At 45.3% G+C, this 27,871-nt stretch overlaps 2 protein-coding genes across 2 annotated transcripts; one reads left to right on the forward strand and one right to left on the reverse strand.

Annotated features, from left to right (window-relative positions):
- Window positions 1-752: 752 nt before the first annotated feature.
- On the forward strand, window positions 753-21,216 carry LOC118270991 (rho GTPase-activating protein Graf). Its single transcript, XM_050695775.1, has 12 exons — window positions 753-1,153; window positions 3,982-4,139; window positions 6,032-6,103; window positions 6,200-6,301; window positions 7,197-7,412; window positions 7,505-7,579; window positions 7,656-7,734; window positions 8,242-8,832; window positions 9,866-9,971; window positions 10,059-10,265; window positions 19,078-19,120; window positions 20,575-21,216. The coding sequence occupies exons 1-12, from the start codon at window positions 994-996 to the stop codon at window positions 21,010-21,012; spliced, it is 2,247 nt and encodes a 748-aa protein (XP_050551732.1). The 5' UTR covers window positions 753-993; the 3' UTR covers window positions 21,013-21,216.
- On the reverse strand, window positions 21,204-27,479 carry LOC118270904 (hamartin). Its single transcript, XM_050695774.1, is given in 6 exon segments — window positions 21,204-21,507; window positions 21,510-22,049; window positions 22,052-22,364; window positions 24,492-26,068; window positions 26,071-26,185; window positions 27,208-27,479. Coding segments are annotated over 5 exon segments (2,598 nt in total). The 5' UTR covers window positions 26,111-26,185; window positions 27,208-27,479; the 3' UTR covers window positions 21,204-21,379.
- Between the last annotated feature and the right edge of the window lie 392 nt (window positions 27,480-27,871).

A 27,871-nucleotide genomic window follows, 5' to 3' on the forward strand; every position in this document is an offset into this window, starting at 1 on the left:
GTTATTTATGTTCATACAGATACCTATTTGTTTTGGTTTATTATATCAGCATAGTATTTTTCAGAGGAGGATTTAGGGATATTACCTGACTTATAAAAAATGGGAGCGGTAAAGAAAAAAGTTTTTTATTTTTATTTATAGACCTCGGGAGATGCCAAATATATCAGTTAGAAAAGTAGTTCTAGTAGTCAAGAAATCTTATTATTTATTTTGTTCTCGCTCTTAAATTCGATTCTGAGTTGAAACTTACAGAATGTTAATTTATTTTTCTTAGCTGTATTAAGTGTCAGGGATTTTAACGTTATGCGGAATATTTGTGATTTTTTTGTAAGCCTTCTTTCAACCCTTTAAAAGAGCGCAAGCGAAGCTCGCTGCTGCCAGGTGCAGAAGCGAGTGCATAAAGATAATTTTTCGTACTACATAATTACTTCTTAACATTCCTGACCCCCGATCCAGCAAAAGAAAATATAAGTTTCACCTCATTTAAAACCTTTCAATCACATAATAAGAGCGGGCATACGTTAGAAAGATTTCTTCAATACTTTACAACATAACACATACGACATACATAACACTTCTATGAAACATTCACTGAAACATTTGGCATTATCAGTGTAGTCCTTAAAAACCCACAGTTACCACAGAATTTTATTTTTGTCTGTTGAGGCTAGGATTTACCGATCTCCTTTATAATGGCAACATTATATGAGTCGGGTTGACAATTTTGACAGTTGAGTAATAATTGTCACTTTGTCAGTATTGTCAGTCTCTCAAGTAGACTCGCATTATTCGTTTTGCTCAACAATTACTGATAGGGTAGTGTAAGATAAATAGTTGTGGCGTGGTCGGTCCGATCGCGAGTGTATCCGTCCGTGTGGTCACGAGTGCAGGATGCTGGTCGCAATGCTGGCGCCGGAACTCGCTGGGTGAAAGTGTGTGGTGTTGTGACCGTGAGGCTGCGAGTGAGCGAAGCGCGATTGCGAGTGGGTGACGATGGGCGTGGGCCTGCAGCCGCTCGAGTTTACCGAGTGTCTCGCGGATAGCCCCCAGTTCCGAGAGAACTTGCAGAGGCACGAGAAGGAGTTGGAGCGCACCAGCCAACAGATTAAGCGGCTGATTAAAGAAGTCAAGGATGTGGTGCAAGCCGCCAAGCGTAAGTACTATACATACTTATCTCAGGCCTTTCGTCGGCACGACAAAGTGATGTTGTGTTATTCAAGTGTTGAGAAGGTTTATGTTACTGAGAACTTGTCCTGCTAACACTTTTTACTAGGTGTATTACCTTCTAGCATTACAATATAATTTTGTACGTATTAGTAGTATTAGTATTTGTATCCTCCATTTGTAGTCATCATAAGTGGCTCAGCTAATGTTTGTGCACTGCCAGTAATTGTCTGGTGATAACAGCTAATCAGTCTGGGCTGTACATGTGTACATAACTACAATGCCCTTGCCACATTAGTATGTTTACATTGTATATTTAGATGTAGTGTGTCATGCGGCACTAGCTCTGGTTGCTGTGGCTCCCGAGTTGGCCGCAGTCACTTGCAGCCCGAGCTGTGTATGTGTGTGTGAGTGCGCACGGTGTGGAGTGCTGCTGGAGTATGTGTGTTGTTGTGTGCGCTTCCTACAGTGATTCATGATGAGAGTGCTGTAAGTGTGTCAATGACTTAGTTAATTAGTGTGACTGTTCACTGTCCACATGCAACCAACAGCTGCACGCATCTATACCTCCATACATATTTATTGTATACATCAATCATATGTTGTACTCTGTTGGACAAAATATTACTTCACGGTTTCAGTTTTGGCCAACTTTTCAATATTGTCTCGTAAAGTGATTTATCTGGATGCAGTGTGCCGCCAATACAAGATTACACATATTCTGCTCATTCACTACTTCCCCTCACTAGCCAGTATTCAGTGAGGTGACTGCTGTGCTTCTTTACCTCTGTCCTTCTGAGTTTTAGTGAGACTAACAAACAGCAGGTCTCCTATAATTTTTATATATAAACAAACCGTCTCCTGACAATAAGGAATACATAAAAAACATTCAATTTGGTGCAGCTATACAGGAATTATGCATTGATACATTTTGGTGATTCATTTTTATTGATATAGATTTTAGTGTTTAAATAGTAGTTGGGACTGCCTTGGGTAGGGGTAAGCAGTATGTATAATTCCATAAATTAAAGAGTAAGACTATTGCCATATACAAATACAATAATAAATTATCCTGTTTACAACTTTTTTTACAGAATTTATTAATTTTGGTTAATGGTTTACACAATACATAATTATTACTGATTAAATGGCTATAGAAACATAAACAAATTCAACAATTAGTTATAGTAACCTCCTTGTGCAAAAAAGTTTAAATCTCTATAAAAATCATTTGCTGTTCATTAGTTTCGCTAAAACTCGAGAATGGTTGGAGCAATTTGGCTAATTTTGGTCTTGAATTATATGTGGAAGTCCAGGGTTCGTTTTAAAGTTGAGAAAAAGCTGTTTGAGGGGGTACAAAGTTTGCCGGGTCAGCTAGTAATATATAAATTATCCATTACTATTATACATACCATTGCTTCCGTTTATGTGTTCCTGATTGACTGATTGGCTCTCCCACAGGTGTAGAGGGACACTAAGATTTTGTAATTTGTACATACATATAAAGTCACTGGCTGTCATTGTATATACTCATAGCATTCTCTTGTTAATGTTGGTATGGCTTTCTTTACTTTCTGTTCTTAGTGTATTTGTAATTTTTCTTTCTCTCTTCTTTATTCTAGTAAGATAGGATTTTTATTCAGATCTTTAGCTTACATAATATCATAGGTACATATGAAAATCTTTTTCAAGCAAATTAAAGGTAAAACTTATTCTATTATCTGTTTGGTAATATTTTCGGCAAGGGCCTCCTCCAACCTTTGCCACTCTGTCCTTACTTGCACTGTTCCACATCACAGTCTAGTAGGTATTCAGAATTATAACCATATGTGGTGGTATACAATTATTTCCATTTCATTAAGTAACTAATGCAGATAGTAGGTATATGAGTCAGTGAGCATGATTGTTGGTCTGGTCCTGGTCGTCGCAGGCGAGAAGGAGCGACGGACGCACACTGGCGAACTGTTCGCGCACGTTGCTAGAGTACCGTGTTGTGTGATAACAACACTGATAGCGCCGTTGGTGCGCCTGCGTCGCCGTCATCGTCCTCGCCGGTCGCCGCCTCTATCTAGAGAATATCGTTATATCGGACTTACATGCTATTATCTGCATTCTTGTTAATCTTGTCCTTGAGGGATCGGTCGCGGCACGCGCGCGCTCGCTGGGGACGCGACTCCCTGCTATCAAGATAACCACGTACCTATTGTAATTACATGTACCTACCATTATGTTACATTCGTTACACAATGCATTAGTAGGACTTATCCGGAGGTACATAGGTAGGCACAAGTAGCACAAGTATTGTCAACAGAGCCTATGACAGACAAGACACATCGGTAGTACAGACGCAGTTAGTACGAGTGAGTCACGCGTTCACTGAGACATGCATGCCTTAGCAGCGAGCACAGACACAGCGGTAACTATTGCAGCTGCGCACAAGCAGGAGTGGAAACGGGGTGGTTTTAGTTAGTAAGAGTCTGACACTCCTCACCTCGCTCAGCCGGGAGAAGTCAAGCAGTATCGTTTGTAACACATTATTGAGCACGTGGTTTGTCACAGTCACTAGTTATATCGGGCCACCGTATGGGCTCCGGAGCAGAAGGTTCCCACTCGTCACTAAAAATGGTACACCGGCCCACGGAGCCCGGTCGCACTTATAGTGTTACAAATAAATACAAAGGGGAGGAATGACAATTGATTAAATCACGAATAGGGCGACAGAAGAAAGTATGGGGATATTCCCGTGGAATATTCTGAAGTGGGTGAATATTCTATCCCAAGTGACGTTGAATTGTACATGTAGTGTGTCGCGCGCAGGTTTGGGAGCGGCGCAGCTGGCGCTGGCCACCAGCATGGAGCAGTTCGAGTTCGCGTGCATCGGCGCCTCCATGACGGAGGACGAGCGCGTCATCAGCCACTCGCTGCACCACTTCGCCACGCTCATCCGCACCATCGAAGACGAGCGGGATCGCATGGTCAGTACTCTGCTCAGGGACGAGTTGCTGCGCGTTCATCTTATATCTTATCTTATACTTATTTATTTATTTAATTATCTGTACTTTTATACTTATATTTACTTACATATATCTATATTTTTATACTATATTCTATACTGCTATACCTAATACTAATATACTATATAAAGCTGAAAAGTTTGTTTCAACGTGCTCCGGAAATATTGGTCCGACGTGAATCATTCGTTTTGTGTTGGATAGTGCATATTTCCAGGAAGGCTATAGGCTATATAACATCACGCTATAACCAATAGGAGCCGAGCAAAGCCGGTGAAACCTCGCGGAAGTAGCTAGTATGAAATAATTTAAAAGGTGTCGAGACAATTATTGTTTTTAACCTATACCTACCATCTAGATATTAGGTATTTAGAAATATTCATTGAGCATCGGTCAAAGGTTTCGTGTAATCCACCATTGTAGCTCAAAGGATGATTCATGAGTGTATGGTCAAACATTGTGACCGACACTCGGTCAGGCACAACTACGAGGAAATTTAAAAATACTGTATTTTTATTTCGTCGTGTTTTGATACAGAGTGTTTCCTCCTCTGGCTTTGATAATGCCGCGCCTGAATGCGATCGGACATGCTTATGATGACGTTTTGGCTGTCAACTTGCTGAATAGTCTCCGAACCGGCCGGTGCTGCGCTTCGCAGCTCATTTAGAGTTTTAGCAGGGTTGCCGTTTGACTTGATCTTGCTTTTAAGCGTGTACTCCAGATGCGCTGTAATGGATTCAAGAGTTCGAGCAGGCACGCATTATCATGCATTAGGTAGTTTGAAATTATTGTATCCCATGCCGCTCGAATAAGGCAAAACGTGTTCCTGGAAAACAATGTATTAAACAACACAATACGTTAAATAATGTAGCAGGTCCTCTTGATCGATTGCTGGTACAGCTTGTTCCACCAGTGCTGGTACTATTGGCAATTTTATGGCATTTTTAAGACTGTTACGTACCGAATTAAACACACAATATCAAAATATTGAAACAACTAAATAGATAGTTGAAGACAAATTAAAATTTTGAAATTATTCGCTTAAACGACTCGATTTGACTAAAACTTAAAATATCGTAGAATTCGTAGATAATGTTGTTAAACATAAAGAATTACCCTTTTAATCTATTAGTAAACACCATTTGTACCTCTATTCATAACAAACAATCATTAGAAACACATACGGTAGTGGTCTCGTGTCGCAGAGTACGTATTTGATGAAGGATGTACAGGGAATCACTTTCGATTAATTGCCTGTCTAGTAGAGAAGTATGGTCGGTAGTCCCGGCCGTGGTTTGTTGGTAAACACGCGCGACCTTCGCTCGGGCGCCGCGCCACACGCCGCGCGCTGCGCGCCGCCTGCCAATGAGGCGCGCCGCAGAAAGTGAAACTGCTCCCAATCACTGATGTCACCGTCCTGTCGGACCTGTATTCTTGACTCGCCTTGTGTGCGTTTACAAATATTTTTAAATCTATGTTAATTAAAAAGGTACCGTTTTCTGATTCAAACAGTATCAGCTCTTTTATTTTCACTGATTTGAAAAGTGAGACTTAAGTATAGTTCACCCGGAGCCCCTAGCAATGCGAAAGCTTTCTACTTTAATCCTATTAATTAATTTATTAAATGGGACACATAACGGTCTTCTCGTTTGAATGGGTAACGAGAGGGCACAGAGAGTGTAACCTATATTTTATTTTATAAAGAATTCTTCTTTCAAATTGTTCACGGTGACCCAGCGGCCAATCTGACGCTCTCTGTGAACCTGTAACTGCCGGAACAACGGACTGGTCATAGTGTGTAACGTGTGCGTAATGTGTGGCTGCAGTAGTAGTGTACGTGGTGCGTTGTGTTCCAGTTGGGGCGCGCGCACGAGCAGATCATCCAGCCGCTCGAGCGCTTCCGCAAGGAGCACATCGGCGCCGTCAAGGTGAGTGTCGAGAACTACTCGTACCTGCACTTGTACCTGCACTAGTACCTGTACTAGTATATAGTCGCCTGCACTCACCGCGCTCTGTGCTTACAGGAGGGCAAGAAGAAGTTTGACAAGAAGACTGCCAAGTTCTGTCAGAGCCAGGAGCGCACTCTCTCGCTCTCCACCAAGAAACCGGAGGCCGTGTTCCAGGAGGTAATACATTCATTTTCATCAAAACGATATGTTTTATCTATGCTAATGTATAAAGATGAAAGAGTTTGTTTGTTTGAACGCGCTAATCTCAAGCTAATCAAAAGGAGCCAAGCAGAGCATATATATATATATAGGTAGTCGACTATCGTTTAGACTTTACGACGAATTAGTAAAAATCTTAACAGAGATTAATAAAAACCTAGGTGTGTTAATACTACAGAACTATGTCACAATGTGTAAGGACTAACTCAACCATAAGCCAATAGATGTCACTTTAAAGAATAGGGATGATGACGGGGTCAAAAATAAATTATTACAACTTTTCAGTACAATTAAATATTCAAAAATAATCACACTCTCATTCATAAATTTGATGAACTGCTTAATTTTCGATTTTTTTCTAGCTAAATTTCTAGAAATAAGTCTGCTATTTGACGTCAAAAACTTATGACGTCATAATAGAGTATTTCATACAAAATTCATAGAAAATATCGTTTTTGACGTTTCGAAAAAAGTATTGAATTTGACTAGTAGGAAACATAGAGGGCCTATTATGTTGACGAGTAAAGTTTTACATCGCGCAACCTCAGTTTACGTATAAGTATGGGAGAGCCATGCTTCGGCACTGCTGGGCCGGCTCGATCAAAGTGCTACCTCGGCCCCATTACCCCCCTTCCCTAACTTCCCAATCCCCGATTCCCCAACAACCCTTCAATTCCGGTAACGCACTTGTAACGCCACTGGTGTTTCGGGTGTCCATGGCGGCGAATGCTTACCATCAGATAAAGTTCCCAATGCGCAACAAACGTAGCGTGGTGCCGGATCCCCACATGGTATTGACTAGGTACACTTGTTTGTGTCGTGGAGCGTGGCGTGAGAGTGACCGTGTGCGCAGGCGGACGCGGCCATGGACATGGCGGAGCGCGACTTCTGCCAGGCGTCGCTGGAGTACGTGTTCCAGCTGCAGGCCGTGCAGGAGCGCAAGAAGTTCGAGCTGGTGGAGACGCTGCTGGGCTTCGTGTTCGGCTGGTGGACCTTCCACCACACCGCGCACGACGTGCACGCCGACGCAGAGCCGCGCGTCAAGGACCTGCAGCTGCGCATACAGCGGGTTAGTACGTGTGCGCGTGTCTATGTGTGCGCGTGTGTGTGTGCGTGTGTGTCTGTGTGTGCGCCCACTAACTCCCCCCCCGCGGCTTGCAGACGCGCGGCAACTTCGAGGAGATGAGCAAGCAGACCGAGTCGCTGATGAAGAAGATGATGGAGCTGCGGCAGATGGTGAGTCCGCGGCCGGTGGGCTGTGTGCGGCGTGTGCGTGTGTGCGTGTGTGTGTAACGTGTGTGTGTGTGCGCAGAGCAAGGAGGAGGACGCGGCGCCGGAGGAGGCGGCGGGCGGCGTGTCGCGCGCCGGGTACCTGTTCCTCATGGAGAAGAGTGAGTCCCTGCACACACACAGTCGCCTACTACACCGCAGCCTGCAGCCGAATGCCATTTAAGCGCGACAAGCGCTACCGAGAGAGTAGATGACTCAATGTATGAAAACGACACTAACACTTGTCAAACATTACGTTAATCTTACTATACAACATTATTGTGAGTTTGTGTGTTTGTATATTTATATTTGTTACTCAATCAAGTTGAAACGGCTGAAGGGATCGGGATGATGCCACGGAAACGTGGGCGAGGCCGCTGGCAGAAGCTAGTGCCATACAATTCGTTTTCTATTTACTATACAAGCGCTATGGCATTTGGCTGATTGGCTCACAGCACTGTACTCTCTAACGAAACGAACTCACCTTCTAACATCAGTCCATCATCCACTCAGTTGTACACTACAACCACTGACTGTATCGTCACACACTAGTACTGTATACACAAGCACAGCTCTATACGTGTGTATGGAGCGGCGTGCGGGCGGACAGTGACGCGCGTGTTCCACAGAGGCCTTCGGCACCACGACGTGGAGCAAGCACTACTGCACGTACGAGCACGGCTCGCGCCAGCTCGCGCTCACGCCCTACAACCAGATCAACGTCAAGACCACCGGCGCCACGGACGAGCTGGCCGTGAGCGGCGCGCGCGCATGCGCCGAGCCCGTGGAGCGCCGCTTCTGCTGGGAGGCGCTGCCGGCCGCGCGCGACGCGCCGCTCACGCTGCAGGCGCTGGGCGAGCGCGACCGCGCCGCCTGGCTGCGCGCGCTGGCCGCCGCGCCCGCGCCCGCGCCGCGCGCCGCGCCGCCCGCGCCCGACCCCGCGCTGGCGCTGGACGACGCCGGCTTCGCCTTCGTGCGCCGCGTGCTGGCGGCGCTGGAGGCGCGCGGCCTGGAGGAGCAGGGCCTGTACCGCGTGGCGGGCGTGGCCTCCAAGGTGGCGCGCCTCGTGGCGGCGGCGGCGGCGGGCCGCCTGCCCGCGCTGGAGGACCCGCTGGCGTGGGAGTCCAAGACGCTGACGAGCGCGCTGAAGAGCTACCTGCGCGGCCTGCCCGAGCCGCTGCTGACGCGCGCGCTGCACGACCAGTTCATCGCCGTCGCCAGTGAGTCGCGCGCTGACGTTTCTTTCACATTTTGGAAAACGCAACGACTCGCCAATTTGCATACTTATTTCGAACTGTCAAGAACAGTTTTCTATGATTGTCCGAAATCGAACCCCGGTTTCTCGATGACCTGTCCAATCAATATGATCCACAGACATGCCATTTGTCTGTTGATTATACATTACATACAATATGTAGAGCGGCTACCCTTCTCATGGAGCCGAGAACATGACACATGACCCTCGTTTGGTGGTCACCACTCGACCAACGAGACAGTAGTCAGCCGCTAAATAAACAAAGAAATAACCAGCGCCTTGCAAGTTCTTGACAGTACATTTTTAAAAAAAATTATATCATTATCATCTATATAATCATTGCTGCTTTCTAAGATAATTCAGATACCACTGACAAGCGGTGAAGGAAAACACCGTGAGGAAACCTGGAAGCTTACTCTTGAATCCAATTCGGATCGATCGACATTGATATTGTGAAAGGACATCTCCCACGCTTAGTGTAATTGTGTCGACACTTTGGAAGTGCCGGCCAAGATGAAAAAATATAATAATCCGTTAGTACTCCCGAAACACACCCACTGCCTGCGGTCATTGCTGACCGACACTAGCGGAGGACTTGCTTTCAACAGTTTTCAGTTGGCTGTTAAAGACTTAAGCAATTTTTATTGTCGCACCAAAACTGTAGAAAATGTACGTTAAATGGTTTATTTAATATTATCATTAGGAGTCAAGTACTAATAGATTATTATTTATTTTCACCTTGGCCGGCTTTCAAATTTAGATCAAAATGGGTGATGTCCTTTCGTACTCGTGCGGCGCAACACTAGCGCCCGTTGCATCCGTATTGCGTGGATATTGAATGAATTAAATTGATATCGAGTTTGGCCTTACACTCCGTACTCTGAATACTATTTCGATATAGTTACGATTGGGCTTGTATAGTTTTGACATAGAATAATGATTGAGATTTGATTGGATCGAGAGTAAGTAGCGTGCTAGCCCGACAATGTGGTGTGCAGAGAACTCGCGGCGCGCGGAGCGGGCGGCCGGCGTGGCGGCGCTGGTGCGCGCGCTGCCCCCCCGCAACCGGGACATGCTGCGCCTCGTGCTGCGCCATCTGCGCAAGTACGTACTCGCACTCTGCACACTGTACACTCATATACTGTACACTGTACACTGTACACCGCGCGCTCACCGCCTGCTTCCCCGCAGCGTGGCGGCGCGCAGCGACAAGAACCTGATGTCGTGCTCCAACCTGGCGGTGTGCTTCGGGCCGACGCTGCTGCGGCCGGAGCGGGAGACCGTGGCCTCCATCCTGGACCTCAAGTTCTACAACGTGCTGGTGGAGACGCTGCTGGACCACTACGAGCAGATCTTCGAGGACGCGCCGCCGCCGCCCGACCACAATGGGGCGCTCAGGTACGGCCCTTGTTGCACCCGCTGCACATTCACACTGCTACCTATTTACATATTTATTTATTTATGCAGTGGAAGGTTTACGTGCGGAAACGTAAGAAGACATCTTATGAGAGACAAACACATAGAAAACAAATACCGCTTCAATCCGTGCGGAACATTATTTTGATATACTAGACACGTATTCTTTATTTTCGTTCGGAAACGCCCATTACGCTCACGCGATTATAATTATATTGATTGGAAGTATCGCTGCACGTCACGTCTAGTACGACTTATATTTAGAAATGACGTAGAATCCTTCTCCTAAACTTGGATTTTATTTTTATTATATATATTTATTTTATTCCGTAAGTACAGATAAGTGTTCCAGCAATTCAGCATTCAAGCTCTTTTGTGGTCAACGTACATGGAGCTGTTCACACAGAATTTTATACTTGACTAGCCGACCTGGCAAACTTCGTACCGCCTCAAACATTTTAATCTCACCTTTAAACCTTCCCTGGACTTTCACAAATAATTCAAGACCAAAATTTGCCAAATAGATCCAGCCATTCTCGAGTTTTACCGAGACTAACAAACAGCAATTCATTTTTATATATAGAGGTTTATTTTAGTGTTGATTTTGTTTGAAAAGAAAAAACAAATTATTTTCGTTAAAATATTTAGTTGTATTATACTTCTGTAGAATAATACTATTTTTTTAAGTTGCTAAGTCTGCGTTTGGCTGCCAACCCGCTTACTGCCAGAACGGCGAAGCGAAGATGTGGCCGAAGATGGAGCACATTTTACTCTGACCTTGAAAAGCGCCGGTTGTATTTCTCAGGAAAGATAGAAGCCGCCAGATTGTTCCATTCCCTGGATGCACGGCCACTCTGTAGGGATGATAGTGGGCCGACTTACTACTAGGAAAGTCTTACTTTCTACTTTGAAAGGATGGCGGTAGGATAAGGTCGAATAGATCGGATAGACATTATCCAAAATGTATCCTGTAGTAGATACAGAGACTACTACTAGTCACGTGTAGTTGCATTTAACACATAATTGAGTGATCTCCATGCTGTATAATAATCTATCTCCAAGTTTACAAACAACAGTGAATTATAGTATAAATTAAATGAAACCCGTTTATAAAGACTAAATCAAATGTAATGTATGTTATGACAAAGTGTCTGACAGGCACAATTATGGAACTAGACATAAGGATAGATTGAGCCAGCCATTCTTTAGATTGACAAAAATAAGTAAGTCGTTCATGGGATTCTGTGTTAAATATTATAACAAAATTCCAGAGGAAAAAAAACACAAACAAATGAAAGACAATTTAAATTATGTATTAAAAAACGATGTGTAGACTAGCATTCTTCAAATTGAATGATTATATAGAGGATAAAAATGCTTGGAGGCAAGCTGGTCCGGCTCCACAGGGCAACGAAAAAATAAAGTAATTCCAATAATGTAATAATACTAGCGGACCCGACAGACGTTGTCCTGTCTACACGTCTTTAATTTGAAAATTTTATTCTTTTTTTAATAAGCTAAAACATTCTGGACCTTTTTGATGAAAATTATTATTCAAATGTTATGACAATATCTAACGTCATTAATATTTGACACTGCGATGGTAGCGCCGTCCGTCGGATCCGATGTAAAACATTCCAAAATCAACAACTACTAATAAATTAAAAATTAATTAAAAAAACATTGTCCAGCGGACAAAATTGTGAATCTAAACCATTCTCAGATCCTCTTGAACACACACAAAAAGTTTCATCAAAATCCGTCTAGTCGTTTAAGAGGAGTTCAGTGACATACACACGTACAGAAGAATTATATATATAAAGATAACCATGTAATTTCAATGTGTTCTGTTAAACTTGATACAATCATTGTAAATGTGAGAGCCCTGTAATTAGCTAAAACTGAATTAGACTAGTAGAATGCATTTGTGTCAGCTTGGAGTTGTCATGCTCACTCAAAGGTCTCATTGGCGGTGGCACGGGCATTGGATCGCTCGATTCCCTGCAACATGGTTGAGTTGGGCGGTGCTGGTGTACGTGTCATGTTCGTGAACGGGCGCTGTCAACTGGGACTGGTCAGCTCCAGACTGCATTGATTTTGTTGTCCTCAAGGTTATTTTCTTTTTCTATCACTTTGACTGAATATTAGTTTTACATTGTTCTTACATAGTAGAAGCAATCGAAACAATGTAACCAAGAATTGTATTGTGAATCTGATTGAAAAAGAGTAACCTATGGAGTTTCTTGCTCGTTCTTTTCCATAGGAATCTACACTTTGGAACGAGCAAATAGCTTCACTAGAGGACTGTCCGACAGACAGACGTTATTAATATTATTATATTTGCTTTGACGTTCAAAAGTGCCTTCCTGGTCTATTTGAAATAAATAATTTTGACTTTGACTTTGTAAATCAACATCATATTTTATTTTAAAATCCAAACAAAAATTGACAAAATCAACAGCGTATGGATACTATACCCATTTATCAGAGATAACTGCTCTTGATGCAAATACGCTCTTTCGCACGATTTTAAAGAGAGAAAATACGTTATCTATACTTATAATAAATCTATACTTATAATAAATCTGTAGAGAGGTCAATTCTGTACATGAAATATATTTCCAAAATAACTATCAGCGGATGATTAGTGATCGATACTGACGCCAAAAATGCAATCAGAAATTTTTTTGTCTGTCTGTCTGTCTGTCTGTCTGTCTGTCTGTCTGTATGTTCTTTATAGAAACAAAAACCACTCGACAGATTTCAACGAAACTTGGTACAATTGTTCTTCATACTCCTGGGCAGGTTATAGTATACTTTTCATCACGCTACGATCAATAGGAGCCGAGCAGTGAAGGGAAATGTTGGGAAAATAGGAGAACTTACTCCATTTTTGAAGCTTCCGTCGCGTGTGCAGCCTTAATGGTTAAAGCTACAAAGAAATCATGTATGACGGAAATGTTCCCCTTAAAATTGTTTAAAAAATATTCAACTACAGCAAATGTCTATCTTTTATGGTTGACTCACAATAACACGTATAACTCCCGATAGCTTAGCAGTTCGGAGCTTTCTGATTATATTTGTCTACCTATTATAAAAATCGGTACAGAAACACTAAAGATATACATGAATTACGCTTAGTTTATATTAAGTAGGTAAAGGCGTAGGTACTTTTATTAATTATAGGTATGAAGTTTTATCTATACATATAATAAATTTGTAGAAGGGTCAATTCTGTACCTGATTAATTTTTTTGTCTGTCCGTCTGTCTGTCTATCTGTATGTTCAGGCATCACGTGAAAACTAACGGTTCGATTTCGATGAAACTTGGTGTAATTATACCTTATTTTCCTGGGCATAAAATAGGATACTTTTTATCCTGGAAAAATATCTTAATTTTTCACTTTTATACTACAGAACGCAAGCTCAACAGCAGTAGAGTGATATCCTTAATTATTATGGGCCTAGCCGTATTTGGCTCCAATAGATATTTAAAAGATGTCATTGTTAGAGTTAGTTACTCAAAATGGAGAAATAAAACATCCACGTGAAGACCGACATCCACGCGGACGGAGTCGCGGGCGGAAGCTAGTTTGTAATATATGGGATCCGGCTACCGGATCCGCCGCGCCGGACCGGATTGCAATCCCTACGCGCGCTCAGCATTTACGCATTTGACCCGAATTCAAGTGATTGCAATCAATGCAATCATAATTCCGAAACGACAGCCCGCGATCCAACCCCAGCCATGTCGCGCGTTCTCACACCATCCATTAACCATCCATTCTACCATTTACTATTACATTATTTAAACTCCCATTGGCTCTTTTTATTTTTCGTTTTTTGGAATCCAGCTCACATATCGTATTGTACGTACCCCGCACCATCCGTGTTGGCCATATACAGTGCCCTCCAAAAGTTAGTTGAAATTAGTTCACCTTATCAATGATGTTATATATTTTCCAAAATACGCAGTTTCTATGAATGAACTGTTTACTATTTATGTTTGGATACACTATTCTAATACGTACAGTAGGAAATTCCCCGAAATTCATTTTGATTTCTTTCAAAATCTATGTTTATGTGTGCACTACTTGAATTGAGCGCGTCAAAAGTCAGTTGAAATAGCAAACTTTAAACGATATCCGATACTCTCGCGGTTTTAAATTCATTTATTATTATTGTTAAGGCAGTGTGCGTAGTTTAAATTTAATAATAAGATATTGTAAGGTGATTTGACTGTTTTTGAATTAATAATGGCGCCGAGGCGAAAATTAACTGTCGAAGAAAGAATAAAGATTGTGTATGAATACGAAAAAATTAAAAACTTTAGTGCTGTGGGAAAATTATTTAAAGTTAGTCCAGAAGGTGTCCGAAAAATAATAAAGAAAAGTTTAGAATGTCCTAGTCTTGCAGATAGGCCACGGTCGGGGCGTCCTAGGGCTACTACTTCTGTTGATGATCGACTAATAGTGCGGCAGTGTAAAATTAATCCCAAGATTGTGGTACGAGAGATCAAAGATCAGTTACAGGAAGCAGGGACCTCGGTTTCTGAAACTACTATCAGGCGACGCCTGCATGATGCTAATTTACGAGGTCACATTGCCAGAAAGAAACCTCTTTTAACATCGATCCATAAAAAACGAAGGTTGGAGTTTGCCCACAAGTATTCGGATAAACCAATAGAATTTTGGAAGAGAGTAGTCTTTAGCGATGAATCGAAGTTCGAACTATTTGGAAATCGCCGTCGGCAAACTGTATGGCGCACAAGCAATGATAACTCTTACGACGACAAATACTTGCAGCCCACTGTGAAACACGGCGGTGGGAGTGTGATGGTTTGGGGGTGTTTTTCTTGGCATGGTGTGGGCCGACTGCAAGTAATTGAAGGCAAGATGACAGCACAGGTCTATTGTAATATTCTCCGTGACAATTTAAAACAATCTGCTGAAACAATGGGGTTAGGTCGGATTTTCAAGTGCCAACAAGACAACGATCCGAAGCATACAGCAAGGATAACTAAACAATATTTTGAAGATAACGAAGTGGATTTACTGGAATGGCCTTCGATGTCACCCGACCTTAACCCCATTGAACATTTGTGGGATGAATTAGACCGCAGGATCCCTGTTTCCATAAGACGCAACAGGAATTTGTTTAAAAATAAAATTCTTGAAACATGGTCGATTATACCGGTCGAAACATTACAGAATCTTGTAGAATCAATGCCTAGACGACTTAAAGCAGTTCTACAGAATAATGGCGGTCATACAAAATATTAAAAGTTAAAATATTTGCAAAGACACAAGCCTTAAAATATTTTTTCAACAATTTCAACTAACTTTTGGTAACGTGATTTCATTGTTAATCTACATAAATTATAATTATAAAATTTGTTATGATTCTTTTACTGACAGAAATATTCTAAATTGATTATATTTTAATAAATAATTCTTGAAGCCACGATTTTATTTGGTTTTATTATAATTTCCTCACATTTACTACATTATTGATCATTTCAACTAACTTTTGGAGGGCACTGTAAATATATTAAAGGTAACTCTTCGACAACGATTTCAACCATAACTTGTCCGTTACAAGACTTTTTTCACATAAACTTCATTTCCACCAACGTTGCTGTTGACTTTGATTCCATGAGTATCCCAGTACTCTAACGCGCACATTAACTATGGGATACTATGTGTATGTGGCACCGGAAAATAACAAGATCCGTAAGTTTATCATTTTACTAGGAAGTTTATAAACTTTCGAAAGATTCTAAACGGGAAATAAATTGTAATATTTTACGTCCACTTTTTCGTAAATTGATAAACTTACTGAACTCACTCGTAAAATAATAAGTAAGCAGTAACCAAACGCTACGTGCGATCTGATTGGTTGAATGTCACGTGTCACTTCTCCTACCACTAGTTTGTTTTATAAGAGTATTCCTGTATTTTAACTAGTAACTGTTAAATAGCTTATTGAAACTGATAATAGAAAACTCAACACACTACATCCGTGCCAGAGAGGAACCAGGCATTGTTGCTTCCAATTTATAGTTTGTGAAGTCTGATTATACCAAAATCAATGGACACAAGCATTGCCACTATGAACGTTGGCCAATCAGAGAGCAGTGTGTGATTTTACGTATTTCAAAGATGCTTATATTTAAAAGAGTTTCTATGATTGGTCGATATCTTACGAATAGATATCCGTTAGTTTATAAATTTACCGTATGACGTCGGAAATTGATAAGTTTACGAAAAAGTGGATGTAAAATATTATAATTTATCTCCCGTTTAGAATCCTTCGAAATTTTATAAAGTTCCTAGTAAATTGATAAACTTACGGATCTTGTTATTTTCGGGTGCCATATACAAATAATGAGAAGTTGTTGTATATAGTGGTAGTATAGCAGGCCTCTACCTGCGCGCGCCGCCTGTATCTCGCGCGCTCCGTTTTTTCTGTTTCTTATATTGTAATGGCGCGAGCAGATGTTGCGGACGCACAAAAAGTGTGCACAGCTGGCGCGCGAGCACAATGCGCGCCGAGTCTTATTGAGGCTTCATCTTACGAGCGTATTCAGGCTCCGGCACTTTATTCTAATTTTATCTTTCTTTTTTGTCAATACTTGCCTATAGGACCATTTTTACTTGACACACGTCAAATCTAAATAAGTATAACACGATGCTACATTATTCCGTAACTCGCAGTACTTTATCCATAACATTGATTTGTACTGTTTCATCGTATCGTTTATTTATTATAAATAATATTAATTCCACTTGAATAAGGTTCCATGTCTGGTCCGACGGGTACTGTAATTACTCTTATGAAACTGTTCAACGAGAAACATAAAAATATATCCTTGGTACTGTTCTTTATATAACTGCATTCTTGAGGTAATCATATCGTGGCCATCATATTTACATACATCATGTAGGGCACAATAACAGCTCGTAATATATTATATTAATAATGGAAGTAAGTGGTGGGGGAGTGGGGGCGGTCGCTGAAACCTTACGGTAGATAAGAATGCAGCGCGGCGGCAGCTGCGCGTGCGCGGAATGTCCACCTGCCGCGTGACGTCACTGCAGCCTCCGCGCGCACTGATCGCGGGACAGGTGCGCCGACAGTACCGCCAGTACCGCCAGTACCCGCGCGCCCCGCGCCAGGACCGCGGCCTGCTGCACTGTCCTCGCTCTGACAATAACAACCACGACACAAACGGTTTAGGTAGAGTAGGTACTTACCTACATGTCGCTAGTAGTCTATTATCATTTGCCGGTTAATTATTATTATCAACTAGCTACTTCCGTGCGGTTTCACCCGCTCTGCTTGGCTCCTATTGGTCATAGCGTGATGTTTTATAGCCTATAGCCTTCCTCGATAAATGCACAATTCAACACAAAAAGAATTATTCAAATCGGACCAGTTGTTCCGGAGATTAGCGCGTTCAAACAAACAAACGCTTCAGCTTTATAATATTATTATTTAATTATTTATTATTTATAATATTAATAATATTAGTATAGATTTAGTGTTTCCCCAGAAATTCTATATAAATTTTATACAAACATTTTTTTTAACGTTGGCGCTTATTATGATTTTCGTCTGTGTCATGGGTGCGATTATAAACATACAAGTTCACGTACACATGATACCCAGACCCGATACAACAATTTGTGGATCACGCAGAGTTGATCCGTGCAAGAATTGAACTCGCTACACCTTGCGTGGCAGCCAACTGCCCAGCCACCACGCCAATCGTGTAGTCTATGTATAATCACTCTATCCCTACAATGTCGCTTTCCGCCGTCGCGTCTGTTCGTCTGTATGCATAAATCTTTAAAATCGCACAACAGATTTTGAAGTTTTTTTTAATAGATAGTGATACCAGAGGATGGTTTATGTATGTTTTAAGCTAGGATTTTATGAATTACTCTTCCGTTACTGAGCGACTTACTGAGAGAAAACACAGCACAACACACCCGCAACTACTGGACCTATGTGACACTATACGGAGGCATTAACTATTTCCCATTTTCATGGAAACGGAAAATACGAGACAGGCAATTAACTGACTGTGCTTAGGAAGTCGCCGGCAGAAGCCGGAACTGAAGCTAGTCTATAATAATATTACTGTAGATATAGGTAGTAGGTACATAGGTTTAAATTGGGATCTATTACGTGAGGGTGAGACTCGTCACATGCTTAAGGCCGTGACCTCTGCCTACGCTTTACGTGAATATCGGGCTTTCATAAATATCAGCCTTACAGTTAGCAACTAGGATTTTCTTCTGTGTTGTGGGTATGTTTATACCATACATGATTCCAAAATTCACATACACCGTGACACGTTGCGCTGCCGCCGGACAAACTTTGGATCCAATAATATAGGGGCGCTGTGTCGTTATATAGGCGAAGGTGTCGATGAGCTATTTGTGTAATCAGTACACATGGCCACTAGTGCCAGGAGACAGGATCGCGAATCCTTAGGCGCGGGGGCGGGGCGGGGCGGGGCGGGGCAGGCAGGTGCGCGGCCACCTGGCGCGGCACGTATATAGCGGCGCGCGCCGCCCGCCGCACATTGCCGCGCCGGCCGCCGCACGCTGCGCATCTCCTCCACACATACACACACACACAACACGCGCGTCTCGCTGTGCGACATGATCATCTGCCTGTCGGGCTTCGTGATAGCAGGGTGCGTCCCGCGGGTGATACTGTGCTCGTGTACTGTATGGTGTCGTGTCTACTGCCGTGCTGACTGATGTGTTTGTTGTTGTTGCAGGACTTCTCCCACCTCGGTGCCGCTCTCCGCACGGAATGATATCGTAAGTTCTGTTCTGTCTCTTAAACTATGCTTGACAACTTACGCTTAACATTAAAGGGGAAACAACTCGGTCTTATCTTGAAAACTGTAGGATTGCAACGCGAAGGTTTAGTTACATTTTCGGGTTCACTGTCCTGTGCTAATAACTGTGCAAGTCTGACAATTTTATGAACTTTACCCTGCAGAATATGAGCCCAAAAACAAAGGACTGTAGGAAGAGATTCCTACGAGTACAATGTACGAGGGTGAAATTGTTTGATCACAATTTACATTTACATTGTAAATATATTTAGTACACAACTTGGTTGCTCGTGCAGGACACTATGTACCGCTCACTCACTATTTATATGTAAACGAAGTAATCGAAACAATGTAACCAAAAATTGTATTGTAAATCTGATTGAAAAAGAGTAACCTATGGAGTTTCTTGCTCGTTCTTCTCCATAGGAATCTACACTTTGGAACGAGCAAATAGCTTCACTAGAGGACTGACCGACAGACAGACGTTATTAATATTATTACATTTGCTTTGACGTTCAAAAGTGCCTTCCTGGTCTATTTGAAATAAATGATTTTGATTTTGATTGATTTTTTGAAACGCTTTGTTTTGAGTGTGAGCTTAGTAAGTTATTTTTATATAGTGATGTTAATATATATAATATATAAATTAAATATATAAAAATTTCTTTGATACAGCAAGTATAACAACAAAACTCGCGCTGTTTCACTCGGTACTCAGTCTGTTTGAGTATAACGAAACTTATTTTTTTTTTTTAAGAATTTGCAACTTCCACTTTCTGTGTAGTTTATAAATGAATAACTAAATACAACAAATAATAATTAAAGAAAAACATATAACCTTTTTCAACCAATTTTATTGATGACTGCCTCGTTGGCCGAGTGGTTGCAAGTGCGACTACCGGGCAAGGGGTCTCAGGTTCGATTCCCGGGTCGGGCGAAGTATTACTGGGCTTTTTTCGGTTTTTCGAAAATTTCTCAGTAGTAGTACGGAGTCTGGAAATGTGCCCGGTGTATGGCAATAGGCTCGCCACCTATTAAATGGGACTTACAACATAAATTGTGAAATATGGGTGTACATTGGCATCATATGCCATAACGTGCACCTCTGCCTACCCCTTCAGGGATTAAAGGCGTGAAGTTATGAATGAATAAATGAAAATATACCTGTTCAGATTGTCGAGTGTCACTTAATCAGACCGGGGGGTGTTATTGAAATTTTGAGCGAGTGGATTAAATTCAAACTATATATTTGTTTATTTAATAACTATAGAAGACTAATTTACACAGTCAGTCACAGACAGGCAACAACAAATCTTTATTAGAAAACGAGTTCCGCCCTCCTCGGACATTCCCGACATTGACTGACCATTGGAAGGAACAACTCGGCAGTGTGCGCGGTGTACAGCGCTTGTAATGCGGGACTCTTTGTTGCAGGGAGTGGTGGAGCGACTGGGCGTCAGCGTGGCGGGCTGCGAGCGCATGCTGGGCGTGGGCCCCGGCCTGGCGGGCCCCGGGCTGGCGGGCCCCGGGCTAGCGGGCCCTGGGCTGACGGGCGGGGCGCTGGCGGGCCCGGCGCGCTACTCGCCGCACCACGCGCAGCTGCTGGCGCAGCTGGCGACGCGCGGCAGCTCGCTGCAGCTGGCGGCGCGCTCCAGCAGCTCGTCGGCCGAGTCGGTGTCGGCGGCGTCGCTCGGCTCGGGCCGCGTGCGCACGCTGTACGCGTGCCTGGGCGAGAGCGAGGGCGAGCTGTCGTTCGAGCCCAACCAGATCATCACCAACGTGGCGCCGTCGGGCGAGCCGGGCTGGCTGCGCGGCACGCTCAACGGCAAGACCGGGCTCGTGCCCGAGAACTACGTCGAGCCGCTGCCCTGACTGACGCCGCGCTAGCCTTATGTTGTTGATTGTTTTCTATCTATTTGTATATTTTGTACATTGTAAATAAGAGTTTGTTGATATTTTAACTATTTATATTATACTTTGTTGTGAATTTTGTACCAAATATATACTATGTATGACGTATTATTATGCGATACCCCGCCGTGGGTTTTAATGATAAAGACTAATTTGAACGAAAAATTGTATTTCATTTATTCCCAATTAGAGTTACATGAACGTAGTCATCGATGAGTACACGAATCAACTAATATATAAGTCAAGCGTTACATCCGTATGCGATACACGTGCAAGCGTCACAGTCTCGGCTCCGCGCGGCTCGGCGCCGCCACTCGTCACCCGGGCATTAGCTGCTGGCGTCGGCCTCGGCCGCGTCTCCCGTCTCCGCGCCCCCGGCCCACGCGCCCCCCGCCGCCGCGCCCCCGGGCCACGCGCTCCCCACCGCCGCCAGGCGTTCCAGCTGGCGCGCCTCCCCGCGCGCACCACGCGCTGCAGCGCCGCGTACTTGTCGCGCAGCGCCCGCAGCCGCGCCGCGCCCTCGTCCGCCGCGTGCCGCGCCGCGCGCTTCAGCTCCGCCACGGCCGCCTCGCGCGCCGCCAGCGTCGCCTCCAGCTCGTGCGCACGCGCCGCCGCCGCCTCCGCGCGCGCACCGCTCGCTTCCGCCTCCGCCTCGGCGCGCGCCAGCGCCGCCCGCAGTGCGCGCTCGTCGGCCGGCGGGGCGGAGCCCGCGGCCTGCGCCCCGCGCGCCGCCGCGCTCAGCCGCGCCTCGCGCTCCGCCAGCACCAGTAGCTCGCGGCGCAGGCGGCGCACGTGCTCGGCGCGGCGCTCGGCGGCCAGCGCGGCGCGCGCCAGGGCCTCGACGTGGCGCGCCGCCTCGAAGGATTCGCCGCGGGTGCGCTGCAGCTCGGCTGCGTCGAGGGCGCGCGCCGCCTCGGCCTCGCGCAACGCGGCCTCGGCCCGCAGGCGCGCGGCGCGCTCCTCCGCCAGCTCGGCCTCGAGCGCGGCGTGGTGCGGCGCGGCGGGCGCGGCGGGGGCGCGGGCTGGTCGCGCGCGAGGCGGGCGCGCAGCTCGTCGCGCTCCCTGGCGGCGTGGCGCAGGCGCTCGGCGAGCGCGGCGTTGTGCAGCTCGAGCACGTGCGCCTGGCGGCAGCGGCCCAGCAGTCTGCGGTTGCGCTCGGCGTGCGCGTCGCGGCGCCAGCGCTCGTACATGAGCTGCGCGTGCGCCAGCGCGAGCTGCTCGGCGAGGTCGGCGCCGCCGCGGCTGGCGCGGCCGGCGTACAGCTCGGCCATGTACGCGTCCAGGCGCTCGCACGGCTGCGCGGACTCCGGGCCCTGCACGCATACGTACTCTACTTACCCATGGGACGTAGTCAAAATTAATCACAAACCATTTTAGATTTATGATTCCCTTGAAACTTGAATCCTGTAGATTCCAAAGAGTTGGAACTGATAAAGAGACGTCACGAATACAATTGCTGCATGAATTAAATAAACATTATATTTTTTGTGTTTAATTTTTTATCAGCTCTCGGCTGATTTTCACCTTAATCGTTGTGTACTAATTAAAAATCATGTCCATATATACATTTATTGCATACACTCTTGGGTAACTGGTAATGAAAAACTGGTGCCCACACTAATAACGCAGTTATCAATAGTTCCCATACGTAGAGTCCACTTTTTTTTTTAATACCCATAATTTTTTAGTTTAACATTATGTAGAGAATCGTCCCTCAAATTTTAGCACGGTATGAAAATACTCGTAGCTACATTTTTTTGTAACTTTTACTTGATATCACCTTTAGCTCCACTGCTACTTGAGTGGCTGACGCTTAGGGCCCATTCACACAGACCGGCTCGGAGAGGAGAGCAAATTTTTGTCACGTTGAAAATAGAGATTTAAGAATTTGTATTAAGGTTTATTTTTTAATGTGCACTGCATTTTACTTTAAAAATGCTTGACGGCGCTTGGTGTGAAATAATAAACGGAGCTGATCGACTCCGATCGCGTGCTCTTTCTCGTTCGCGCAGCCGATCGGCTCCGAGCGCATTCACTTCCAGTCGGTCTATGTGAAATAGTTGGCCACTCCACTGCGACCGACTCCAAGCGCATACGATTCGATTTGTGGCAGCCGGTGTATGTGACATAGTTGGCCACTCCAAGCGACCGATTCCAAGCCTACACGATCCGGTCTGTGTGAAAAGAAAAAAGCGCGCCGATGCTCTCCGAGCCGGTCTGTGTGAACGGACGCTTAGATCAACTTATACAATGTGATAGTGTGGGACTTCTAACCCGTTAAGGCTGAGTACTACATCTAATTTTATCGACAAAAATAATAATTTGGGGGTTGAACCCCTAATTGAAAATATTGAAAAATTCAGATTTTTTCGGTAAAAATAATTCACAAATTCGGCTTTTTTCTCACCAAAACATTATCAAACATATGAAAAAAGTAATGAATTAGTTAGCCAAGGTTATTAGCTACCGTTTATCGATACTGGTTTTTTATTTCTACGACGCATACAACCTTTGATATCAAAAAAAGTAAAAAATATATTAAAATAGCCATAATTTTTTAGGGGAGGGGATTCGACCCATTCGACTCCCGACTTTTGTCCATAAAATTAGATGTAGTACTCAGCCTTTAACGGGTTAGAAGTCTCACCCCTATCACCTTATATACTAAGGGAGAACTTTTGTTGGTATGATTTTCGGGCGGTATGAGATTACTTGCTGAAATATAGCGCCACCTCCCGTACTATCACTTTACTCGAGTAGATTATACTTGAACTGATCACACAAATAAGAAAAAATTATGCGCTCGTCCGACTCTGTCAAGTGATGGATTAAATATCACTTAACAACATATCAAAATCATTTATTTCAAATTGTTCAGACAGTAACGGAATCATAGCTCAATCAAAATTTATAATAAAAATAATATTCTTAGTTTCTTACTTAAAGTTATTTACCGCCATCTATCGAGCCCCCTGACAATCGAGATAGATCGCGCTATGGTTTCGTTACCTCAATTTAGTTAGGTTCGGCGTCAAATTTGACGTCGCGTCGAGTACAAACAAACCCCCTGGCGGGGAAAAGTGATAACAATAAAGTGAGTGCAGTAACAGTGGTTTTTTTGCTTGTAATTATATCCCTTTGAAGCCGACCCTCTGAGTTCTGTTCACAAATAGACCAGGAAGGCACTTTTGAACATCAAAGCAAATATAATAATATGAATAACATCTGTCTATCGGTCAGTCCTCTAGTGAAGCTATTTGCTCGTTCCAAAGTGTAGATTCTTATGGAAAAGAACGAGTAAGGAACTCCATAGGTTACTCTTTTTCAATCAGATTCACAATACAATTCTTGGTTACATTGTTTTGATTGCTTCAACTATGTGAAATTGTATTGTGCATTTTTGAATGATGAGTGTATCTCCAAAATCAATGTCCACTTACTTGGCGCCGACTGTCGTCCGGCAGAGAGTGGAAGAAGTCGGAGACTATAAACTCGTAGGGCTCCGGCCAGGTGTCCACCGTCTGCACTGCCACCGACACGCGCCCCGCGCCCCCCAGTCGCGGGGAACACGACGCCGAGCGACGCGCCCCCACGCCCCCGCGCCCCGGCAGCCGCGCACAGCGGGCACGTGGCTCCGGCAGTTCGCGCCGGCCCGCGCCCCCTGCACCCTCCGCCCATTGCTCGGGGGCGCCGCGCGTCGTCAGCTCCAGCACCTCGCGGTCCTCCACGTTCAACGGCTCCTCCACGGCCGCGGCCGGCCGGCTCGGCTCCGGCCGCGCCACGGCCCCGGCCGGCGGCGGCACGCCCGCGAACGGCACCGGCGAGTCCGCCGCGCGCCGCTCCGACGCCACGCGCGCCAGCCGGGACGAGTACGCGTCGCCCGGCGCCCCCAGCGCGGCCGACGGCGACGTCTCCTTGCGAGGCGGCGACGCGGGCCGCGACCTGCGCCCGATGGCGCGCACGGCCCCCGACTCGGTGGGGAAGCGGAACTGCGCGCGAGTCTCTCTGGCCGGCGTGTTCTCCGGCGTGGCCTCCACCGCGGCCTCGGGTTCCGCCGCGTCCTCCGCCGGCAGCGGCGTGTGAGGCGCGGAGTCAGCGCCGCAGCGGTCGCCCAGCGGGAACCAGGGCTCCGTGCCGGGCCGCAGGCCGCTAGCTGCACGGGCCGCGTGCGCGCCCGATCCCGGCGCGGGGGAGCCGCGCGCCATCGCCGGCGGGAGCGCGGCCGCCAGTGCCGGCAGCGGGGACGGCGCGGCGTCTTCGGCACGAGACTGAAGCGACAGGCGCCGGCACTCCGCCAGCACATCGTGATGCTCCTGCCGCGCCCAGCGCGCCGGGTCGGCCTCGCGCAGCCGGCTGCCCGTCACCAGCGACGGGTGCAGGCGCACGGACTCGGCCAGCGCGCCCACGCCGCGCTCCCAGGCGTCCCGCGCGGCGTTGGCGGGTAGTTCGGCGCCCTGCGCGCGCAGCGCCTCCAGCAGCGTGCAGGGGTGCGTGGCGTACAGCGCGTGGAACAGTGCCAGCTGCGCCAGCTGCAGGTGCGCGCGCGTGGCGGCGGCGGGCGCCGGCTCCAGCGCCGCGGGCCGCAGCAGGGCGTCGGCCAGCTCGGCGGGGTGCATGGCGGCCAGCGCGGGCGCGGCCGGCAGCAGCGCGGCCAGCGCCAGCAGCGCGTGTAGCAGCGGCAGCGCGTCCCGCTCGTGTCGCGCGGCGCGCAGCACGTCGCGCGCCAGCGGGTGCGCGGGCAACCGATGCAGCCAGGGCGGGCGGCGCGCCACGAGCGGTGCGAAGGCCGCCAGGGCATGGTGTCGCTGCGCGCGCTCGCCGCGCAGCTGCTCCTGCAGCGCGTCCAGCAGATGTCGCGCGTGCGGCTCGGGCGCGCGGGCCAGCAGGTCGAGTGCGCGCGCGGAGCCGGTGCGCGCGTGGTAGGCCAGCAGCGCGCGCGTGAGCCAGGGCTCGCGCACGCCGCCGTAGAGCGCGGCGAGGGCGGCGGCGGCGGCGCGCGCGCCGGCCGCGCCCCCTCTAGCAGAGCGAACACCTCGCCCGCCTCGCACGCCGCCTGCATCTCCGACCGCCTGTTGTCGTACTTGTATCACTACTGGGCTCCAATACTGAACAATACTGTTAGCCTTTGCATTTTCTATTACAAAATTTGAATTTTATTTGTACCCTAAACAATTCACAAATTAAGTACCTATATTGGACTCTAATACAGGGTTGCTGGTTACAAGGGGAATTTCCTGTCAAGGCAATATGTTTTTTGAGAAAATGTTCTAAGTTATTTGTATTATTTCAAAAAATAACCTAATTATTAGTAAAGACTAATCTAGATAAGTATTATTGGGTAAGGACTGTAGGATAGTATTGTAACATCAGACATAATAAAGAGTGTTCCTTCTATTGTGCCATTTTATTTATATACTGAGTGTGATAGTTTACTATGGGAGAACATTATAACTAAAGCCAATATTTAATTGATGAATAGGACTGTCTGAAAAATATATATAAAATTTTAATATTGATTTAAAATGTGGATATGATTAATAAGAAATTAAACAGTAAACCCAAATTGTGCTGTATAAGAATTGTCTATATTAATACAAGTCCCGTGAACATGGCAACTTGGCTGGTTGATGTCATTTCTGAAGGAAGTGAGTGTAATGACTATCTGTTCAACAGATTGTCACGTTCTAGCCAACTATTGTCTCCCACAGCTAGAAGGCTAGTATGTGTTAGTTAATCTACTAATAGTATGGCTATACTAATAATAGATTAACTATTGTAAGCATGATCTCCCAGCAATACATTACATGCTTAAGAAATAGATAGCACTTGACAAATAGTATGGAAATCTTTTAAGGGAATAAATGGAATCCAACAGGACACCAATAAGACATAATTATTATTTTATGTAGTGGTAAGGTGAGTATTTAGGTGTAAAAAATAATTGAGGCTCAGAATTTTAAAGTTGCATGTTGGTAAACAGTTATTAGCTTCGTAAGAGTGGAACCTAGAAGCGATTGGCAAGAAGTCAAGTACCTAGTCATTAACAATTTACAAGAATAATAATCTCCTGGATGGCAAATTTATAGTATTGGAATAATATCTGACAAGTACATGCTCTGTGGCAGTGTTTTGTCATCAAGCAATCGAGGTACGTACCAATCAGCAGTTCGGAGAGAAGATCCCTGAGTCGCTGAAGCAGGAGGAATTTTGATTTATTTTACTACACCAACTGTTACTTGAATCCAGTAAAGTACATATAAATAACGTGCCTTACGCTGAACACTATTAATAAAGCGGAAATATTAACGCAATTTTATGATTTCTACTACTTTTTTTATTAATTTACGGCACACCGGAATATTTCCCTATGACAATTATTTTATTGACACTGACTGACGGTCAGTGCTGATGACAGTGAGTAAATTGACAACAGATGTTATTGACAACGAGTCTTTTTATTCTGTGGCGGAGTCTTCAATTTTTTTTTTAACGAATTTATTGGTGCAGTCCGGTCTAGGTACATATTCTACCTATTTTCTGAGTATTTTTCCAAAAAAGTGAATAAATACCTGGTAATGATCTATTTTGAGTATTTATCGGAAAAATAGCCATCTCTAGGGCTGAGTCTTAACTAAAAATGTGATATATTTTATAAACCCCCCAGTTCCCCCCCCCCCTCTTGATGATTTGTGATTTTTTGCAGCCTTAGTTGAGTTTCAAGACTTTCAAGTGATTAATGGACGTCCCCTTACCAATTAATGAAGTATTTAGAGATTTTTAGACGGAAAATAATGTAATTAATATATAAGATTATTCTCTA

Source organism: Spodoptera frugiperda, chromosome 9 (assembly GCF_023101765.2).
Source record: "Spodoptera frugiperda isolate SF20-4 chromosome 9, AGI-APGP_CSIRO_Sfru_2.0, whole genome shotgun sequence".
NCBI classification, from domain to species: Eukaryota; Metazoa; Arthropoda; class Insecta; order Lepidoptera; family Noctuidae; genus Spodoptera; species Spodoptera frugiperda.